General features: G+C 44.6%; 2 protein-coding genes across 4 annotated transcripts in view; both read right to left on the bottom strand.

Annotated features, from left to right (window-relative positions):
- LOC308676222 (protein phosphatase 1 regulatory subunit 12C-like) overlaps positions 1-2,646 on the bottom strand; it is a 57,925-nt gene extending 55,279 nt beyond the window's left edge. For all 3 annotated transcript variants that reach the window (XM_081342018.1, XM_081342019.1, XM_081342020.1), the window contains exon 1: positions 2,214-2,646. In XM_081342018.1, the coding sequence (XP_081198144.1) occupies positions 2,214-2,582 (369 nt within the window). In that variant the 5' untranslated portion in view covers positions 2,583-2,646. The remainder of the gene's footprint in view (positions 1-2,213) is intronic.
- A 3,282-nt stretch (positions 2,647-5,928) lies between these two features.
- The window catches only part of LOC308676298 (troponin T, slow skeletal muscle-like), a gene marked incomplete at its 5' end in the record, with an annotated part of 28,940 nt that continues 15,884 nt past the window's right edge, over positions 5,929-18,984 (bottom strand). The window contains 5 exons of the mRNA XM_081342111.1: positions 5,929-6,167; positions 10,724-10,764; positions 12,637-12,727; positions 12,842-12,951; positions 14,829-14,942. Of these exons, the coding sequence (XP_081198237.1) occupies positions 6,122-6,167; positions 10,724-10,764; positions 12,637-12,727; positions 12,842-12,951; positions 14,829-14,942 (402 nt within the window). The 3' untranslated portion in view covers positions 5,929-6,121. The remainder of the gene's footprint in view (positions 6,168-10,723; positions 10,765-12,636; positions 12,728-12,841; positions 12,952-14,828; positions 14,943-18,984) is intronic.

The following is an 18,984-nucleotide window of genomic DNA, read 5'->3' as shown; positions in this document are numbered from 1 at the left end:
TTCATTTCCATACCTTATATCAGCGGCCCCCAACCTTTTGGGCACCACGGACCGGTTCTGTGGAGAGAGGTTTTTCCGTGGACCAGAGGGGGCATGGGGACTGTGTGTGTGTGTGTGTGTGTGTGTATTAGCAGGATAAAGCTGTGAGGAATGATCACTAGCTTGATATACTACGTAAATATGTCTCATAAAAGGAGACCAGCACATACACAGCAGTTCATTTGGTTGCTTGCAATCAATTCCAGTTGACCAGAAAAGAAAGCAAAGAGAATTTTTTGGCTTCAACTTTGCTACAAAAGACTAATACAGTTATATGTAAGATTGGGGAAAACCTTGGGACAGTAAAGTAACACGTGCTTATGTACAAGACTGATATAATAGGAAGTTAGACAAATACAGTAATATAATGAACTGGCTAAGCATTAAAGGCCTCCTGTTTCTAATTCATATTTTCTCGACTGACCGTTTTTCAGGACCTGCCAAACGGCATCTTCTTTAGCCATCGTGAAAACAGCAAGTGCTGCAGGGAAAGGCAGAAACTCTTTTACTCAGAAAGCCTTTGGGTTTACTACACTATGGGAAGCCAATCCTACCGGATTACATAATCTGCACCAAGCCACGATAAGACATTTGGCTCAGCACACTCAGCCTTTGAAATTACAAGTTGGCAGTTGGACGGTTCCAATGTTCTGCAGTGGTGGTAATTAAAATGTGGTGTAAAGGCAGATAGATCCTTTCCACTCTTTCAGGGTCTGTGTAGGAACACATTGAGGACCCTCCAATGCAGAGCCTTAGATGACATTGTTTGATCTTTCAAGGATGAAAGCAGAATGAATCACTTGTCCTTTCTGTGTGGAAAGTGACTTATAAAACCAAGAGGAAATGAGGAATTGCATTCCAAGAGCCTAGGATTCGTCTAAATCCCGAAACATCTCCAGCAATGGGATCGCTACAGACAGCCAGTTTGGGGTAGTAAGGGTAAGGGGCTGGCAAGAGATAGCCAAGAGATTATGAGTTTTAATTCCACTTTAGGCATAAAAGGCAGCTCAGTGACTTTAACCAGTCCCTCTCTCTCAGTCTAACTCACCTCACAGGATTGTTATTGTGGGAAAATAGGAGGAGGAGGAGGAGATATGTTCACTGTATAACAAAGTAATAAAGGCAGGATAAAAATCTAACAGACAAACAGGCCTGGAAAGTTTTTTTCTTCTTCAAGTGCTGGAAGACATCAACCCAGAGTTCTCATTTGAGGGACAAACAACCAGGCTCAAATTATCTTACTTCAGGCACATTATGAACCAGCTCTCTGGAAAAAGCTCTAAACGATGGGAAAGGTGGAAGAAAAGAGAAGATGACAACAGCCAGCAGCAAAGTGGACAGACTCAGTTGTGGTGGTGATGTCACCAGCAGGCTGGAAAGAATAGGCTAGGGCTACATTGTCATGGAGAACATCTGTCTGTGATCGCTAGGAGTTGAAAAAGACTTGATGGAACATAATCACTGGAAGACAAGATACTAGGGCAGTTATTAAATCAGACATAAAAGAATGCCCCCTTAGGTTGCCAGGTGACCAAGAAATGATTTTGCCCATCGCTTTTTGGGTAAATCACTGTAGGCAACTACCCTGCACCAAAATAACATTTTCTTTCAAACCGCTACGGCAGAGGAACATGCCTTCATTTTCATTCTGCACGTGCAGCCTGCATACATTATTCATTAGCCAAGCTGGAGTTGCCATCACTTTGCAAAGCCGAGCAGCCGCCTGGCTAATAAAACTCCCAATTGCCAACTTGGGATGCCAAATAGGTGCCAGGATGGGGACGGCTTTTAAACAGCAGCAGCTCCTCAGGGGAAGGAAGACTAGATTATTCCTCTAGATATGGGTCACGTAAAGACCACTACTACAGCCCAGGCTGGGAAATACCCCATTTTGGGGAAACGGGTTACAAAGCCCATCATCCACCCCAGAGCCGAGTCCAGAGATCAGCGATTCCCAGTGCACGAAGCAGCTTTGCAAACTCTCCTCACAAGGAGCTGACCCTGGCATGAAAGGCGCCCCTGCTATTCCGCCCCGAGACAAAGACACTCTGTACAAGCTCAGAGAAACCCTTTCCTTGGGACCCGCTCCGCGGGCGTATGCTCAGTCAGGACGAAAGAAGAGAGCGGAGAAGCGGGAGGCGGACGGCGGGGTTCCCTTTGGCATTCGTGGCTACCTGGTGGAGAGCGCTGATGCCGTCCGCGTTGGTTCCGTTCACGGCGGCCGGGTCGGCCCGGAGCATCTCCCGCGCCGCTTCCAGCTCGGCGCCGGCGCAGCAGGCCAAGAACTCGGCGGCCGCGTCGAAACGGACCGCGCGCGGGCGGCCGCCGGAGCCCATCCCTGGCGCCGCGAGAGACAGCGCTTCGTCCGCGGACGCCGGCAACCCAGCCGGAGCGGCTGAAGGCGCGGAGTCGGCGGGAGGCGGGGTCGGGAGAAGAGCGGCGGCGGCGGCGGCCGCCTCGGCTTCGGCCCAGGCACGGAGTTGTTCCCGCCGCCGCGCTCGGGCGCCTTCTCCCTCGGAGAGGGAGAGCAGCGGCGCCGCCATTTTCTTCCTCTGCTGCAGCCGCAGCCGCCGCCGCCAGCCCGGCTGGGCGGCCCTCCCGGCCCAGCTGCTCGGTTAGGCTGAAAAATCAGCCGGAGAAACGCCTCTCGGCTTCCGTATCCAGACAGGAAAGAAAGGTGGGGGGAGCCAGATGAAGCCGGGGGAGGGAGGAAAGAGCTTGCGGGGCATGACGGGAAATGGAGTCCTAGTTCCGCTATTTTCCTCCTCCCCTCCCCACGGTGTGACGGGAGTGACTAACTCTTCGTTTTCCTATAACTTTAAATCATAACTTTCCGTGAAAGCGGAACAAGCGACTTTAAAACTTTATTCTTTAAATACACGTCACATGCTTTTCCAGCCCTTTCCTTTGGAGCAGAATCCCCCCTTAAGAACTGTATCACCATTGTTCATGATCTCCATTTCCTATCTCTATGGAACGTTCCTTTTTCTTTTCTTTTCTTTTCTTTTTTTTTAAAGGATGCTTAATAGCCTGCCGGCTATTGTTATTCTTCTCTCCCGCAAGTGCTCCTGGGAGATGAAGTCCATAAGAAGTAAGACAAGTTTCAGTAGTATCTTTATAAAAACGCTCTAATTCCGGCGGGAGATTTTGAGCTAATTTCCTACCGAGTCGTTTACAATTTCCACAGTCGTTTAGAATGGAAAACCCTTCTAAAGGTTCTCCGAAGATGGGACGGAGTTGAATGTCTCTATGGGCCCTCGCCTAAATATTTTTTGACAGAGACTCTGCAGGGTGATGTCATCGAATACCCATAGAACTGGAAAAAGTATAGCATCGGTGCTTTTTATTGTCTATGGTTGCTCCCTCTAAGCGAGCAAACTACAGGTATTCCTCAATTTACGACCACAATTGAGCCCAAAATTTATATTGCTAAGTGACAAATTTATTAAGTGAGTTCTGCCCCATTTTACAACTTTGCTGATCACAGTTAAGTAAATCACTGCACTTGTTAAATTCGTAACACAGTTGTTAAGTGAATCTGGTTTCCCCATTGACATTGCTTGTCAGAAGGCTGCAAAAGGGGGCTGCGTGACCCTTGGGACACTGCAACCGTCATAAATGTGAGTCAAGTTGTCAAGTATCTGAATGTAAATCACGTGACCATGGAGATGCTGCAACGGTTATAAGTTTGAAAAATGGTCATGTCACTTTTTCCAGTGCCACTGTAACTTAAAACAATCACTAAGTGAATTGTTGTAAGTTGAAGACTACCTGTATATTGTTTACTTACACTATATAAATATAATAGTATATTATTTATACTATAAATTTTTATAAAGATACCAAGGGAACTGACCAGTGTGAAGCTAATATTTCTGGGCTGCTCATTTTAAACCATTGGGGGACCTCAAAGAGAGCTTTCTTTTCTGTTCAGTATCTCTTTGTCCTCCTCTAATTTCCAGATTTTGGGAGTTTAGTTGTTTCCTAAATTTTAAATAATCTCTGTTCTTCTATATTTATGCAGTTCCTAGTCTGTTTTCCTTTGCTTTTTCCTTTTTTTCTCCATATACACAAATATTTCCACACATATAGTTAAAAACTATTTTGTATGAAGCCTAAGACAACTACTTTTAATTTATATAAGCTACCCAGCAATCGCAAGCAAGAAAGACAGAGTGAATCTGACCCACCATGGGTTAGTTTTGAGCCTACAAAGTGGCTATATGGCAGTAAAGCACCAGTACTAATACTTTCCCCCTCATATTGCTTCCATGGATGGTCATGCAACAGCACTATTTAAGATAGTGCTTCTCAACCTTGGAAACTTTAAGATGTGTGGACTTCAACTTAGTGCTCCAGCCAGCTGGGTGGGTCTGTCAAGAGTGAAAATCATGCTAACTTCATAAACCCTATAAACTTGGACTTTTATCAGGATACTTGGGCATTCTGGGAGTTGAAATCCATGCATCTTAAAGTTGCAAAGGTTGAAAAACACTGATTCAGGATGACTCTCCACATTGGAAAGAAATGGGCAAGAAGACTTCCCAGGAGACTCATGGGACGTTTTCACACAACCTTTTGCTAATAAAGTCAATCACAAATTGCCCAAGTCTTGATTCTTTGTGGGCCAGTTCTGAAGCAACAATTGTAAAGAGTCTTGTGCTATTACCTGGGACTCCTCTCCATCCATGGATTGAATCAAGTGAATAAGGGACCTTTTACATAAGTTCTGCTGGTTGTGATCCAGATCATGACCCTCACTTTTTTAAGGGATTGATAAGCTGGATCTGAAAGGTGATCCTTGTCTTGTTACGAGAGAGCATGATGCCAGTAACCTTGAAAGTGGAATTCCATAGATGGCATTGTAACATCAGGTACCACTTCACATCAGTATAAAAATGAAGGTGAAGGCAGGGTGTAATTAACAGCCACATCTCCCCTCTCCCTGTTTTTTTAATTATTATTATTTCTTTCGGATTTTTAACCATTTGCTGGATGTATTTTCACATTCAACAAATTTATGCTCTTTTGTAATCTTGTTTTCTGATAAGTATTATCTTAATATGGGTTTGGGACACACAAAGCAGAAGTAAGCAAGCTTTTGATGGCTCAGGGACTGTTCTTAATTTTGTAGGTGGAGAGGTGTCTAGAGATGGCAGAAGGATGGTTCCAAATAGACAATGTCATATCATAAATATTGATGGGATTAATATTTGATTTTTGAGGGGGAGGGAGGCTAGAGAGGATCCTTCCTTCCTCCCTCCCTCCCTCCCTCCCTCCCTCCCTCCCTCCCTCCCTTCCTTCCTTCCTTCCTTCCTTCCTTCCTTCCTTCCTTCGCCATTTTTGTTGTTTTCCACTGCTAGAAAAGAGTGCCTCTGTGTTGGAGAGGTTATAATTGGAATGCGATCCAGAGGCCTCAAATTGGAGCTTTGAGATCTTAGACAACTTTGGGATGATAAAATGTTCACTCCTGATATAAACAAAAGAAGAAGAAAAAAACAAAAGAAGAGGTCTGCTGCTGCTGCTGTTGTAAACAGAACCTCTAAGACACTGTTTCTCAACTTTAAGCATGTTGGCTGGGGAATTCTGGGAGTTGAAGTCCATGTATCTTGAATCTGCTGAGGTTGAGAAACACTGCTGTAAATGATACTGCATCTCCACCAGAAGTCAGAAGAGGATCAGTTTCACAAAAAGATGTTGCTGAAGCTGGGCTGAAAAAATGTGTGCAGGTAGGTCAATACACTTTCCCAATTCCCATCACTTTACAACTTTAACCTCTCCTCCCCCCCATTTCTTTGAACAATTAAAGAATTATTTGGTTCCATTTCTACCAATCATTGATATCAGAAAAAAATTGAATTGCTGGAGAGATTTCATGAAGAAGAGAGGTTGATTTATTGTGTGGCTTGTGGCACAAGACTGGTCAGAGACGCACATGACAAGGAGTCAGGGAGTGGGACAGGAAAGCATTCAATTCAACACAAAACAACACAAGGAAAGAAAGGATGAGATGTAATCAGCAGTCACTTCTGTTGCCAGGGAGATTTTCAGATTGGGCTCCACATGCTGAGTTGATTCCCTTTTACTTCCAGCGACCACCAAGCCTGGTTTTTCCAGCAACCTTTTTGCTGTGAAGGAGAATACACACACACACACACACACACATTACAATATGTGGTTATTAACAGCAAACATTTTTGTACAATATTCACACATTTTTTTGTGTGTAAAATTCAAACCAAAATTCTAATATATGAATATGCATTTATTCATGAAAGTTGTAGAACAGAAGATGGCTTTGCATTTAAGATGATTCCCACACAAGAAAAGTAGAAGAAAAAAGTATAAACACACACACACACACACACACACACACACACACACACACACACACACACATTGCAATACCTGGCTTCCCTGCCATGTTGAAACAGTAAATATATAAATAATTCAATTTATAAAAAGAACTGATCCTTTATATATCCGACTATTATATCTCATATATACTGCACAATAATCGATTTTCATACACTGCACACACAAATACAAGCATTCAAGTTTCCATTCTTTCTTTAGCAAAACAGAAGAAGGGAAGGGAGGGAGGGAGAAGAGGGAGCAAAGAAATAGTTATACTGAAAAGAAAAGGGAAATAAGAGAACAAGAGATGGGAGAGGAGCAGTGGCGTAGCGTGGGGGGTGCAGGGGGGGGCCAGCCGCACCAGGCGCAACATCTGGGGGGCGCGCTCGCACTCGCAGCTCTCTGCCCCTGCCTGGCTCACTCACTCTCACTGCAGTGCTGGCTGTGCGAATCCGATCCGAGCCGCCGGGTCGCCGCCCACTGTGGAGGGGGGGGTGGTGCCAGGCGTGCGGTGCGGGTTAGGGGGCGCAAATTACTTGCCTTGCCCCGGGTGCTGACAACCCACGCTACGCCACTGGAGAGGAGGCAAGAGCAATGGGAAAACCCAGTTTAACCATTATACTAAGGGTTAAAATTCACCAGGCAAGCTGTGCCTCCCAAATCATTGGTGACCACTAATTTGCAAAGAGACTCATGTTCAAAATTATGTCTGCTGCCTTTTTCACCTCTACTTATTGGTGCTCACTTTTAATATTTTTTTCTTCTCATAATATAATATTCTCTCTTCCATACACAAATACTTTGAAGGGGAAAAACATCTTCCTATTGGATAAATAAAGGTAAAGGGAGTCCCTGCAGATTTTATTCCGCTAATCATTACCAACTAAAGGAGGGCATTTGCTCATCTCCATTTCAAGGCCATTGAGCCAGCTCTGTCCGAAGACATTTTGGCACTCATGTGGCCAGCATGACCTCCCAGAGAGCTGTTACCTTCCCACTTAAGTGGTACCCATTTATCTGCTTGCATTTGCATGTTTTCAAACTGCTAGGTTGGCAGGAGCTCAGGTCTCAAACCTGGACTGCCTGCTTTCCAACCAACAAGCCCAGTATCTTAACTGCTGAGCCATGACAACACTCTATTGGATAAATGCAAAAATGCATATATTTAGTGGAGCTAATAGGGAGTATGATAGGGAAAATGCATTAGAATGTTGGAGTCATCTCTCTCTTTTTAAACAGTAAAATGAATCAAAATAACTTAATAATTCAAATGCAGCTTCATTCACATCACCATGATGGGGACCTTGAAATTTAAACACCCATATTTTACAAAATTTGAAACATCTGAATTAGAACAAAGTAATCTGTTCATTTCCCCCCTGAACCCTAGGGCAAACTTTCCTAATTCAGGGCTTTCGGTTTGCGCACGTGGCGCTTCCAGATGCGCAGGAACAGTCCGCTTCCTGCCGTCCGTTCTTTCTTTTTTGGAGGACCCTGAAAAGGGTCGAAAATTGCCCTGGAGGGGCGAATACCACGAGGAGGCCTTCCCTGTGATTGCAGAAGGGCGGCAGCCCTCTGCTTGAATCCAGGACAGCTCCTTTGGCCTGAAGAAGAAGACCGGCCATAAAGATGGCTGATCATTAAGCCGCTCCCTGCTGAAAGCCAAAAGCACTACCTAGCACCAAGAAGCAATCTGGAGGACTTGGGTGAAACTTTACCTTTTTTACTCCCTTAACTATTTTCTTGTGGGACTTTCCTGAAAATTTCTTTCCCCATTTTTTGAAAAAACGGTGAATATTTACTCCGGGAACAAATCTTAAAGCCTTAAAGAAAATCAAGTAATTCAGCAAAGAAATTAAGTAATTTTATCTCTATTTACTAAAAAGCTCCTATTTTTTGGTGGGGATCTACTACCCTATTTCCTTTCCAAGCTGTGAATTAAGGAAAAAAAATTGGACTAATGCTACAAAAGTTTTATATTAACTTGGAAAAAAAAGAAAATTTTTACATTGCATTCTATATGCTATTGATGACATCTTGTGGCGAAACCTGGTACAGCAAGTAAATTTTTCTCCTGTTGTGAGAGCTGATTGAATAACAGAGCTGTCCTTGACATTACTTTTAAAGATAAGTGTGGGAACACCTGGCACTGAAAACAACTCTTTTGGAGGTGGATAATCTTTGACTATTATTAAAATAGCCTCCATGGAAGATTTAGCTGCAAACAACAACAAAATGGATGAATATATCCCATCACTTGCTTATGAACTGATACTGGACACGATTTTGACAATGACAGGGCAAATTAAAGCCAAACTGCAAGAAAAATCTGACAACTTAAAGCCACCAAATCAAATTCTGACCTTAAATGAGGAAATGATAATCCAAGAGCAAATAGAAGAAGTGGAAATGAACACTAAAATAGGAGATTTTAAAGAATAAATGCAACCTACAAAGAATCTTAAAGTCCAAATTTCAATGTCAAGTACAAAACTTACAACTCAAAAAGCAATGGCACCTGAAGAAAGCAATATTAAGAGTGAAGACACTAAAGGCCTTCAAATATACTATATTGAGAATTCAACTGACAACCATAACACCAGCTACTACTTTCTACCTAATCCAAATGGAATTGGAAGAAGAAAAAGACGTGACTGATCTAATGACAACTATATTACATCAATCATGAAAAACTGAATTATTAAAGCAAAACTTCAGTGGTTACAAAGGGGACACTTTCTTTGCAAAACTGACATTTGGATATTCTCCCTGGATTCAAATAAGGGGTATAGGATGAAAGGGAGATACATTTGAGAATTTAAAGATGCCAAAAGGGAAACCTGATTGGCACAAAAGGAAAGCAAGAGTTAGATTTAAAAAACTGAACTTGTTTCTTTTTGGGGGTTCCTAAAGATAGAGTATAAAAATACCTTTCAATGGATTAAGGGGAATCTCTAAAAAATATAACTGATTTTACATTTAGGTTTTAGATCTGTAAGGGAATACAAAAGTAAGCTTTTAGAATATAATTCTGAACTATTTTATAGAATTTGGAATGATATATCAAAAGATAGTATTTTAACAATTGATGTACGGTTAAGACGACTTATAGAATATATTAGTTGTTACTTTTGAACTATATTATAGAATCTAGAACTTTATATACAAAAGATAGTATTTTAATAATTGGTGAACGGTTAAGACAAAAATATCTTTTTAATAATTGGTGATTTGTTAAGATGAAAATTAGACTTTAATGGTAAAACATAAGAATGTTTTGTAATGAACAATGTAAGTTTTGTAGACAAGAGAAATATTCTTTATTGAAATAGGGAATTGTGGGTTACCCAAAAATTAAGCTTTCTTTAGTATATTATAGGCTATTCTAGAATATTCTATTGCAATTAGATAAAATTTAAAAACAGGATATTGATATGTATTAGTGAAAATATATTGGAAAATTTTGTTAATTGACTAGGTTACAACTAGAAATGTATTAACTTGACTATTTTGACTATGTGATAACTAAGGGAATCAGAGAGGGAATCCCTGTTGATGCAACCTGAACTATTTACAACTTGTTATTTGTTATTTTGACTACCCAACCACCGTATTGCTTCACAAATACATGTATATGTAAATATTAAAAAAATCAATAAAACTTGTATATAAAAAAAACTTTCCTAATTCAGCTTTCTTCAATAGGTTGGAGTAAACTAGAGTTTCTCATCCTTGTTGGCATAAAGATGCATGGACTTCAACTCCCAGAATTTCCCACTCAGCTTGAACCTGACAAGGTTGAGAAATGGTGGACTAAAGTAACATAGTCTTCAGTCAACATTAAGGGGAGGAACAATGTTTAATTACAGCATCCAGCAATGTGACTCTTGGAGGGTAACCAAAAAGATAATTTTTCTCATGCCCAAACAATCAGAAGGAGGTTGGCAAGATGAGTCCAATAGCTGATAGGAAGTTAAGTTTTCCTCCTGAGTTTTGTGTAGGTAGCAGTTCCAAAAAGTCTTAGAGCTAATAGGCTCTGTTATGCCTATTTGTGACTATGGAAAAAGTGCCATTGATTAGTCTGTAAGAAACATGGAAAATAAAAGAAAAAGAAAAAAGAAAGCATAGCAATCAAAGCACATGGTAGTCTAGAAATTCTGTAGTTTGTCGTGGGACACAACAGGCAATGTCTAGTTTGGCTTATCTATTCCTACATTAGAAATATTGGCTTTCCACTGGTGAAAATACATAAAAATAAGGGGAAGGGTTCTTGAGTTAGAAAAGAGGTTGGGTTAGTGTTGTTCCCAGTCACACACAGGTTACTCACAACTTCTGGGCGTGGCTAATGCGGTTGTACAGAAGATTGATCTGGAGGGGGAAGACAAAAACAAATAGAATGGAAGTTACGTTAATATGATGTCAGCATCACAGAAGGCTCCATCTTTAAGAATAACTTTGGCTTTTAATGTTCCCTTTTTATGTAAGCAACTACAGTATAAATAGTTCACCATGCTTACTCAGTAATGTGTCCAAGTAATTCATTTTTTTTGACACAGCTTATGACAAATTTAGCTAAGACTGACATTTAGAGCAGAAGCTGGATAGATACTAATGTGCTTGCAGATATCAAAAAGATTATTGGTATCATAACGGGCTGGCCAGGTGACAGGATACTTCCATATTTAGATACTTTGGTCCTTCTAGCACATGGACGATGGTGGTCTTGATTGTAGCCTTGACATACAACAGAGAGTAGTACAAGTTATCCTAGACTTATGACTACCATTGAGCCCACAACAACAAATTTCTGGTGCTAAGCGAAACATTTGCTAAGCGAGTTGTGCCCCATTTTACAACCTTTCTTGTCACAGTTGTTAAATAAATCCCTCAACTCGTTAAGTTAATAACATGATTGTTAAGTGGATCTGGTTACCCATTGACTTTGCTTGCTAGAAAGTTACAAACGATCCCAGCACGCTGGGACCGTCATAAATATGAGTCAGTTGCCGAGTAGCTGAATTTTGATCATGTGACCATGGGAATTAAAGCAATGGTCATAAGTGTGAAAAATGTTTGTAAGTCGAGAACGACCTGTATTTAGACTCTCTTTTGACTTTCTAAAACAGTTCCTTATTCCACATGTTCTGTTCTCCAACAGGCCGTGTCCTTCTGTATACAGGCAGTCCTTGATTTACAACCACTTTTTTAGTGACCATTCGAAGTTACAACAGCATAAAAACCCGAGACTTATGACTATTTTTCCTACTTATGACCTTGGCAGCATCACCTGGTCACATGCTTAAAATTCAGATGCTTGGCAACTGATTCATATTTATGACCGTTGTAGTGTGTCAAGGTCGTGTGATCACCTTTTGCGATCTTCTGACAGAAAAAGTCAATGGGGAAGCCAGATTCATTTAACAACCGTGTTAATTAATTTAACAACTGGAGAAAATTCACTTGACACCAATGGGAAGAAAGGTCGTAATATGGGGCAAAACTCACTCAACAACTATCTTGCTTAGCAATAGAAATTTTGGGTTCAACTGTGGTTGTTAGTTGAGGATTACATGTACTTCCTTTATATAGGGGTAGGCAATCTCAGCTCTTTTATGACTCGTGGACTTCAACTCCAAGAATTCCTGAGCCAGCATGGCTCAGCTTGAAAACCTATCTCTTTCCCCTCAGCATGGCTGGCTCAGGAATTCTGGGAGTTGAAGTCCACGAGTCATAAAAGAGCCAAGGTTGCCTACCCCCTGCCCTAGAAACACTCCAGTTACTTTATTCCATGGAAAGGGATTATAGGGGAAGAAGTGACATCTCTGAAACTTTCTTAACCGTTTCAAAATTTCATTACATATATACCAGCACCGAAAAAGAAGATTTTTTTAAAAGCAACAAATAACTTAAATATTTGGGCTATTTATATCAGGATACCAGAAGGGTGTGATTAATCACTCTCTAAGAATGATTAACAAAATTTTACATTAGGATTAAGAGGCCCCAAACGTTGAATCTAGAACATGCAGCATTGGGGAAAGGTAGAAATTAAAAGATGAGAAAGATTTCCATTCTCTACCAAGAAATGCTATTAACGTGGGAGAAACATATAACTTTCTGGCATTTCATGATGCCCCTCTGAATATGTTGTTTTAGATCTAACAGCTTCTCCAAAACTGGAGGAGGCCAAAACTGTTTTCATCCTTCTAACCCACCCCCCACAACCCCTTGTCTTCTTACCTCGTATTTTTGACGTCTGAGTTTCTCCATCAGATCAAACTTCTCCGATTCTAGATGATGGATCCAATCATGGAGCTCCTTAGCCTTTTCCCTGGAGACACAGGAAAATATGATCCTCTGTTGTGCCACAGCAGCCTACAGCCTAGGTCTCCTATCCACCCCACCCTAGGAAAGCAATCACACAGAGTTCTCCTCTGGGTCCCACCTCAGCTGTTGCTCGCTTAGGTTCTCTATGTTCAAAGGTTTTCGTCGCTCTGTTAAGATCCGTATCTTCATTTCGCGCCCAGTCTGTCGCTTTCCACGTTTTTGCTCTGCCTGAAAAATAAAATAACAGGGTAACAAGAGTTGGAAGGTACTTTGGAGGTCTTCTAGTCCAACTCTCTGCTTGAGCAGGAAACCCTATACCATTTCAGTCAAATGATTGTCCAATCTCTTCTTAAAAACTTCCAGTGTTGGGAGCACCCACAACTTCTGGAGGCAGGCTGTTCCACTGGTTGATTGTTCTAACAGTCAGGAAATTTCTCCTTAGTTGTAGGTTGCTTTTCTCCTTGTTTAGTTTCCATCTGTTGCTTTTTGTCCTGCCTTTGGGTGCTTTGGAGAATCGGTTGATGCCTTCTCGTTTGTGGCAGCCCCTGAGATATTGGAACTCTGCTATCATGTCACCCCTCGTCTTTCTCTTCATTAAACTAGACACACCCAATTCCAGCAACCGTTCCTTATATGTTTTAGCCTCCAGTCCCCTAATCATCTTTGTTGCTCTTCTATGCTCTTTCTAGAGTCTCAACATATTTTTTACATTGTGGAGACCAAAACTGGAGGGAGTGTTCCAGGTGGAGCCTTACCAAGGCATTGTAAAGTGGTTTTAACACTGCACGCGATCTTGATTCTATCCCACTGCAGAACAAAAAGGAACAAGCCAGAATGGTCCAGGATAATGATGGGTTGGGTGGAATGCTGGACAAGGCTGCCTTCTGGTCAAGCAAGCCCCAGGGCCTTGCCTAATGCCACTCCAGCTACCTGCCTTGCTTTGCCACCAACCTTCTGAGGGGAGAGCAAACCAAGGCATGCACTTCTTCTTTCTCTTTCGACTTGCTGCCAGTACCTGCCCAAGGCTGCTAGTCTATTGTTCAAGATAGTCATTGCCCCCCCCATGAACTGAAGCGTTCATTGTTATGGGACTCCAACCGTGCAGCAGCACCACTGAGAAGAGATCAGGTCTGGAATCAGAAGCCAGTTGTTTTTCTACTTTTCATAAGTTCGCTTATGTAGAACTTTGTCTGAGATGCAGCTGCTTGCCTTTTTTTTTTTTAAAAAAAAAAGATTATTAAATCTCACGTTGACATTGTCTCATAAGCTCATGCCAGAGTAGCCTTAGTATATAAGATCTCAGGGGTACCTTTGCCAAAAGTCACACAATGGTGTCCATTTCTTGAAATGGTAGTTTACTTCTCTGACACTATTATAATATACATTACGTTGCATTACGTTTCTGTTGGGCACCAGGAGAATAAGATCGGGGTTCTACTCCCCATCGTTGTTGTTAGTTGCAAAGTCGTATCCGACCCATCGCAACCCCATGGAAAATGTTCCTCCAGGCCTTCCTGTCCTCTACCATCTTCTGGAGTCCATTTAAGCTCATGCCTACTGCTTAAGTGACTCCATCCAGCCACCTCATTCTCTGTCGTCCCCTTCTTCTCTTGCCCTCAATCTTGCCCAGCATTAGGTTCTTCTCCAGTGAGTCCTTCCTTCTCATTAGGTGGCCAAAGTATTTGAGTTTTAGCTTCAGGATCTGGCCTTCTAAAGAGCAGTCAGGGTTGATCTCCTCTAGGACTGACCGGTTTGATCGCCTTGCAGTCCAAGGGACTCGCAGGAGTCTTCTCCAGCACCATTGTTCAAAGGACTCGATTCTTTGGCGCTCAGCCTCTCTTATGGTCCAACTTTCACAGCCATACATTGCAACTGGGAAAACCATGGCCTTGACTATATGCACTTTTGTTAGCATCGTATCATCCCCATCATATCATCTATCAAATCAAAACCACTTGATGACGCCCACCATAACAGACAGAACATTTTTATGGGATTACACTTTGCAGTAAAGGGTTCATGTGCAGCTTCATCTTGATGCCTCCTTCTGAAAGAATGAAATGAAACTGAAGTTCCCCACCCAAGTGAAGCCACCACAAGCTTACCTTGATCAGGTATCCACCAAAGTGAGCTCCCATGTTGGAGAGCACTTTCTTCTTCTTAGCGTCATCTTCAGCTCTTTTCTTGGCCTCTTCTTCCTCTTTCCTCATCTTTTCTTCCTGGAAAGGAAGACACCATGGAGAACATTATCCCTGCTCCCTCTCGGGAGGAATCCCCAATGTGCTCCTTCTTTATCAGACGAAAAACTATGGAGACTCCAGGCTATGCGAGGATTTCCAAAAATCCTTAGTGTGGCCTTCCAAAACTTTCCTTGAATTGTCAGCAAATGGGTCAGTCTTAACCCAGCAGCTGGGGGAATGATTTAAAATACCCATAGTAATCATATTCACTGAATTGTATTTCATTGGTTTAATTACATTTAAATTAAAATTATATATTCTCTTCTTTTCCATTTCTTAAGTCTTATCTCAGTTACCAGATTGTAACAGGACAATGAAAAGCCAAGTAGGGCTCTTGTTTTGAAATGTTCCCACCAAGGATATTCAACTATTGTTGTCTGGTTAGGAATGTTTGAAGAATTTTAGCTCTGACAATTCACATACAAAATGCCCGGATTCACAGGCTCACAAAGAGATTGGAGCATGTGAATGTTTTCATATATTTTTGAGTGCAGAGAAGGGCATGCAAGTAGACATAACGGTGAGATAGAGATGTCTGTGGGAACAGCCTACCTTCCTTCCAAAATAAAAAATAATTGGCCCTACACAAAAATCACAAAGCAAAACTGCAGCAACCAATTTTAAGGCTGTCTCCAACATGTGGCACCGCTAAACAGCTGCTATGGCCCTAAAGGTAAAGGTAAAGGTTCCCCCGCACATGCTTGCTAGTTGTTTCCAACTCTAGGGGCCGGTGCTCATCTCCATTTCAAAGCCGAAGAGCCAGCGCTTGTCCGAGGACGTCTCCGTGGTCATGTGGCCGGCATGACTAGACGCCAAAGGCGCACGAAACGCTGTTACCTTCCCACCGTAGTGGTCCCTATTTTTCTACTTGCATTTTTACGTGCTTTCGAACTGCTAGGTTGGCAGAAGCTGGGACGAGTAACAGGCGCTCACTCTGCTACGTGGCACTCGGGATTCGACCCGCGAAACGTCCGACCTTCTGATCGACAAGCGCAGCGTCCTAACCCACTGAGCCACCACGTCCCTTTTACTAGAGCCAATCAAAATGACAGATTTCTCACAATGCATTTAGCGCAGCATTACGCAAGGCACTGTAGGAAACCGAAACAGATTGGGCCACTAAGAATCCACTCAGATGTGTAGCTGTCCCTTCCACTCAAGAGACCTCAACTGCCAGCTAAATACTAGGGAATGCTCCTCAGTTAGCTTTCAGATTCCGTTTCTCCCCTTCATTCAGTGAAATATGCTAAAATTTGTACCTACTCTCTTCCTAGCTCCATCTTTTTTTTAAAAAAAAACATTGTTAAAATAGTGAAATAAAAATATTGATACAGAATAGTGAGGCTGCCTGTTAGAATTTTTGCCAGATTTTAGGTTTGATTGTCCAAGGCACTGAGCCCTGGAGGAAAAGACCTCAGATCTCGTAAAAATGCTAGCCAACCCCATAGTTCTTGAGATTGTTCTCCCCCAATGGGGCAGAGGGAAGGCATGGGCCACCCAACACACCCGGGGGGGCGGCACACTGTCTCCCCAGCACTCCACTTAACGACCCATGTGGTCACTTCATTATTGCAACTGGGAGAGTCAGGATTGTGGTTAATGGAGTGAAGCCCAGTTGTGTTTGTAAGAGGAGGACTACATGTAGAGGTCTAAGAGAGCAACACCAGATCATATGTGTTTAAAAACCTTCACATTTCTTCCCTCACCAACATAAGAAATCTACTCCTACAGATCTGGAATAATATTTTCCCATGGATTAATTTCATTTTTAAATCATAAGTAGGTGTCACCATTTTAAACACTAGTTGATTTTTTTTTACCAAAATTGGATATTCTGATACTTCTTTCTCCCAGTCGCCTGGTGCGCGCACACCTCTTCGAACGGGCAGTGGTGTGCGCGCACCTCTCTAAATGGAGAGTGGCACCGCCCGTTCCGAGGTGCGCGCGCACCTTTCTGAAGGGCGGAGGTGCGTGCGCACCTCTCCAAATTGCCGCCGTCCCGTTCGGAGACCTGCCGCGTTCGCCTGGCACGCTCCCCCCCCTCCCCAGGCCTAGACAGGGCTTGGATGTCCGTGCGAGTGCGCACGGGGGTGACAGTTCCCGCAAGAAGGCTGCGCTGAGCATTACCCAGTTGCCCTAGAAACCAGCAAAAAAGAGGTTGCCGGCCTGGCCGGTCGGAGAAGGAGGAGGGGTGGGAGAGGGGAGCGATTTGCCCGCAGTCTTTGCGAAGTAGCAGCTTTAGCCGCAGCTTCGCCGGAAGAAACCGACGGGCCCGCTAAAGTGCTTGGCGACCTTTGAGTGCGGGGAGGTGGGGTGAAGAAACCCGACACCGCCTCTGGTCCGGCTTCTCGGGCTCTCTCTCTCTCGAGGGGGGGACGATCTCGCTGTGCCTCCCACTCTAAGGACCAGCCGGGCAGGGCCACGCAGGTAAGCCCTCCTCCCTCCCTGGTAAAAAAAAAGAAATGCAGCAAGGAGGTGCCAGGGGCGGACCTTCGGCATCTTCCCTCTCGTTCCTCCCCCCCCGACCGTCCCCCGCTCCCAGTGGATCGAGGCTGGAAAGGAGGGAGCCACAGTCTGGACGTCGTGTAAGGAATAAAGGCGCGTCTGAGAGACAGTCGGGGGTCCTGTAGCTGGCACTAGTGGGGAACTTGTTGTGCTTCATAAGTGCTTGTCCCCTTCTTACTTCCGATCGTCGCAGCGTTGTTGTTAAGTAATAGTGCTGCTAATGTTATTATCCCATTCCTCCTGGCATTGCACTTGGCCTGGGCTGCATCCCGCAACGAGCAGGTGTCTTGCTCTGACAAGAATCTGGGCTGTGGTGATGCAGTGAGACTGACCTTTCAGGCTTTAGGTGTCTGTCTGCACCATTCTCTCTTGAGGAGAAATTGCATCGCTTTTTTATGGTGGTTCGGAGACCTGCTGCGTTCGTCAAACATGGACGAACGCGGCAGGTCTCCGGACGGGACGGCGGCAGCGGCTTGGGAGAGGTGCGCGCGCACTCTCCAAACCGCCACCGTCCCGTTTGCACAGCTGCCGCATTCAGGAATCCGGACGGGACGGCAGCGGCGGCTTGGGGGAGGTGCACGCGCACTCTCCAAACCGCCGCCATCCCGTTTGCACAGCTGCCACGTTCGTCCATGTTTGACGAATGCGGCAGGTCTCCAGACGGGACGGCGGCAGCTTGGGAGAGGTGCACACGCACTCTCCAAACCGCCGCCGTCCTGTTTGCACAGCTGCCGCGTCCGTCCATGTTTGACGAACGCGGCAGGTCTCCGGACGGGACGGCGGCGGCGGCTTGGGGGAGGTGCACGCGCACTCTCCAAACCGCCGCCATCCCGTTTGCACAGCTGCCACGTTCGTCCATGTTTGACGAATGCGGCAGGTCTCCAGACGGGACGGCGGCAGCTTGGGAGAGGTGCACACGCACTCTCCAAACCGCCGCCGTCCTGTTTGCACAGCTGCCGCGTTCGTCCATGTTTGACGAACGCGGCAGGTCTCCGGACGGGACGGCGGCGGCGGCTTGGGGGAGGTGCACGCGCACTCTCCAAACCGCCGCCATCCCGTTTGCACAGCTGCCACGTTCGTCCATGTTTGACGAACGCGGCAGGTCTCCGGACGGGACGGCGGCGGCTTGGGAGAGGTGCGCGCGCACTCTCCACACCGCCGCCGTCCCGTTTGCACAGCTGCCACGTTCAGGTCTCCGGACGGGACGGCGGCGGCGGCTTGGGGGAGGTGCGCGCGCACTCTCCAAACCGCCACCATCCCGTTTGCACAGCTGCCGCGTTCAGGTCTCCAGATGGGACGGCGGCGGCGGCTTGGGGTAGGTGCGCGCGCACTCTCCAAACCACCGCCGTCCCATTTGCACAGCTGCCGCGTTCAGGTCTCCAGATGGGACGGCGGCGGCGGCTTGGGGGAGGTGCGCGCGCACTCTCCAAACCGCCACCATCCCGTTTGCACAGCTGCCGCGTTCGTCCATGTTTGACGAACGCGGCAGGTCTCCGGACGGGACGGCGGCGGCTTG

Source organism: Vipera berus (genome assembly GCF_964194415.1).
Source record: "Vipera berus genome assembly, chromosome: W".
NCBI lineage: Eukaryota > Metazoa > Chordata > Lepidosauria > Squamata > Viperidae > Vipera > Vipera berus.
This window is presented reverse-complemented; position numbering and strand designations above follow the sequence as displayed.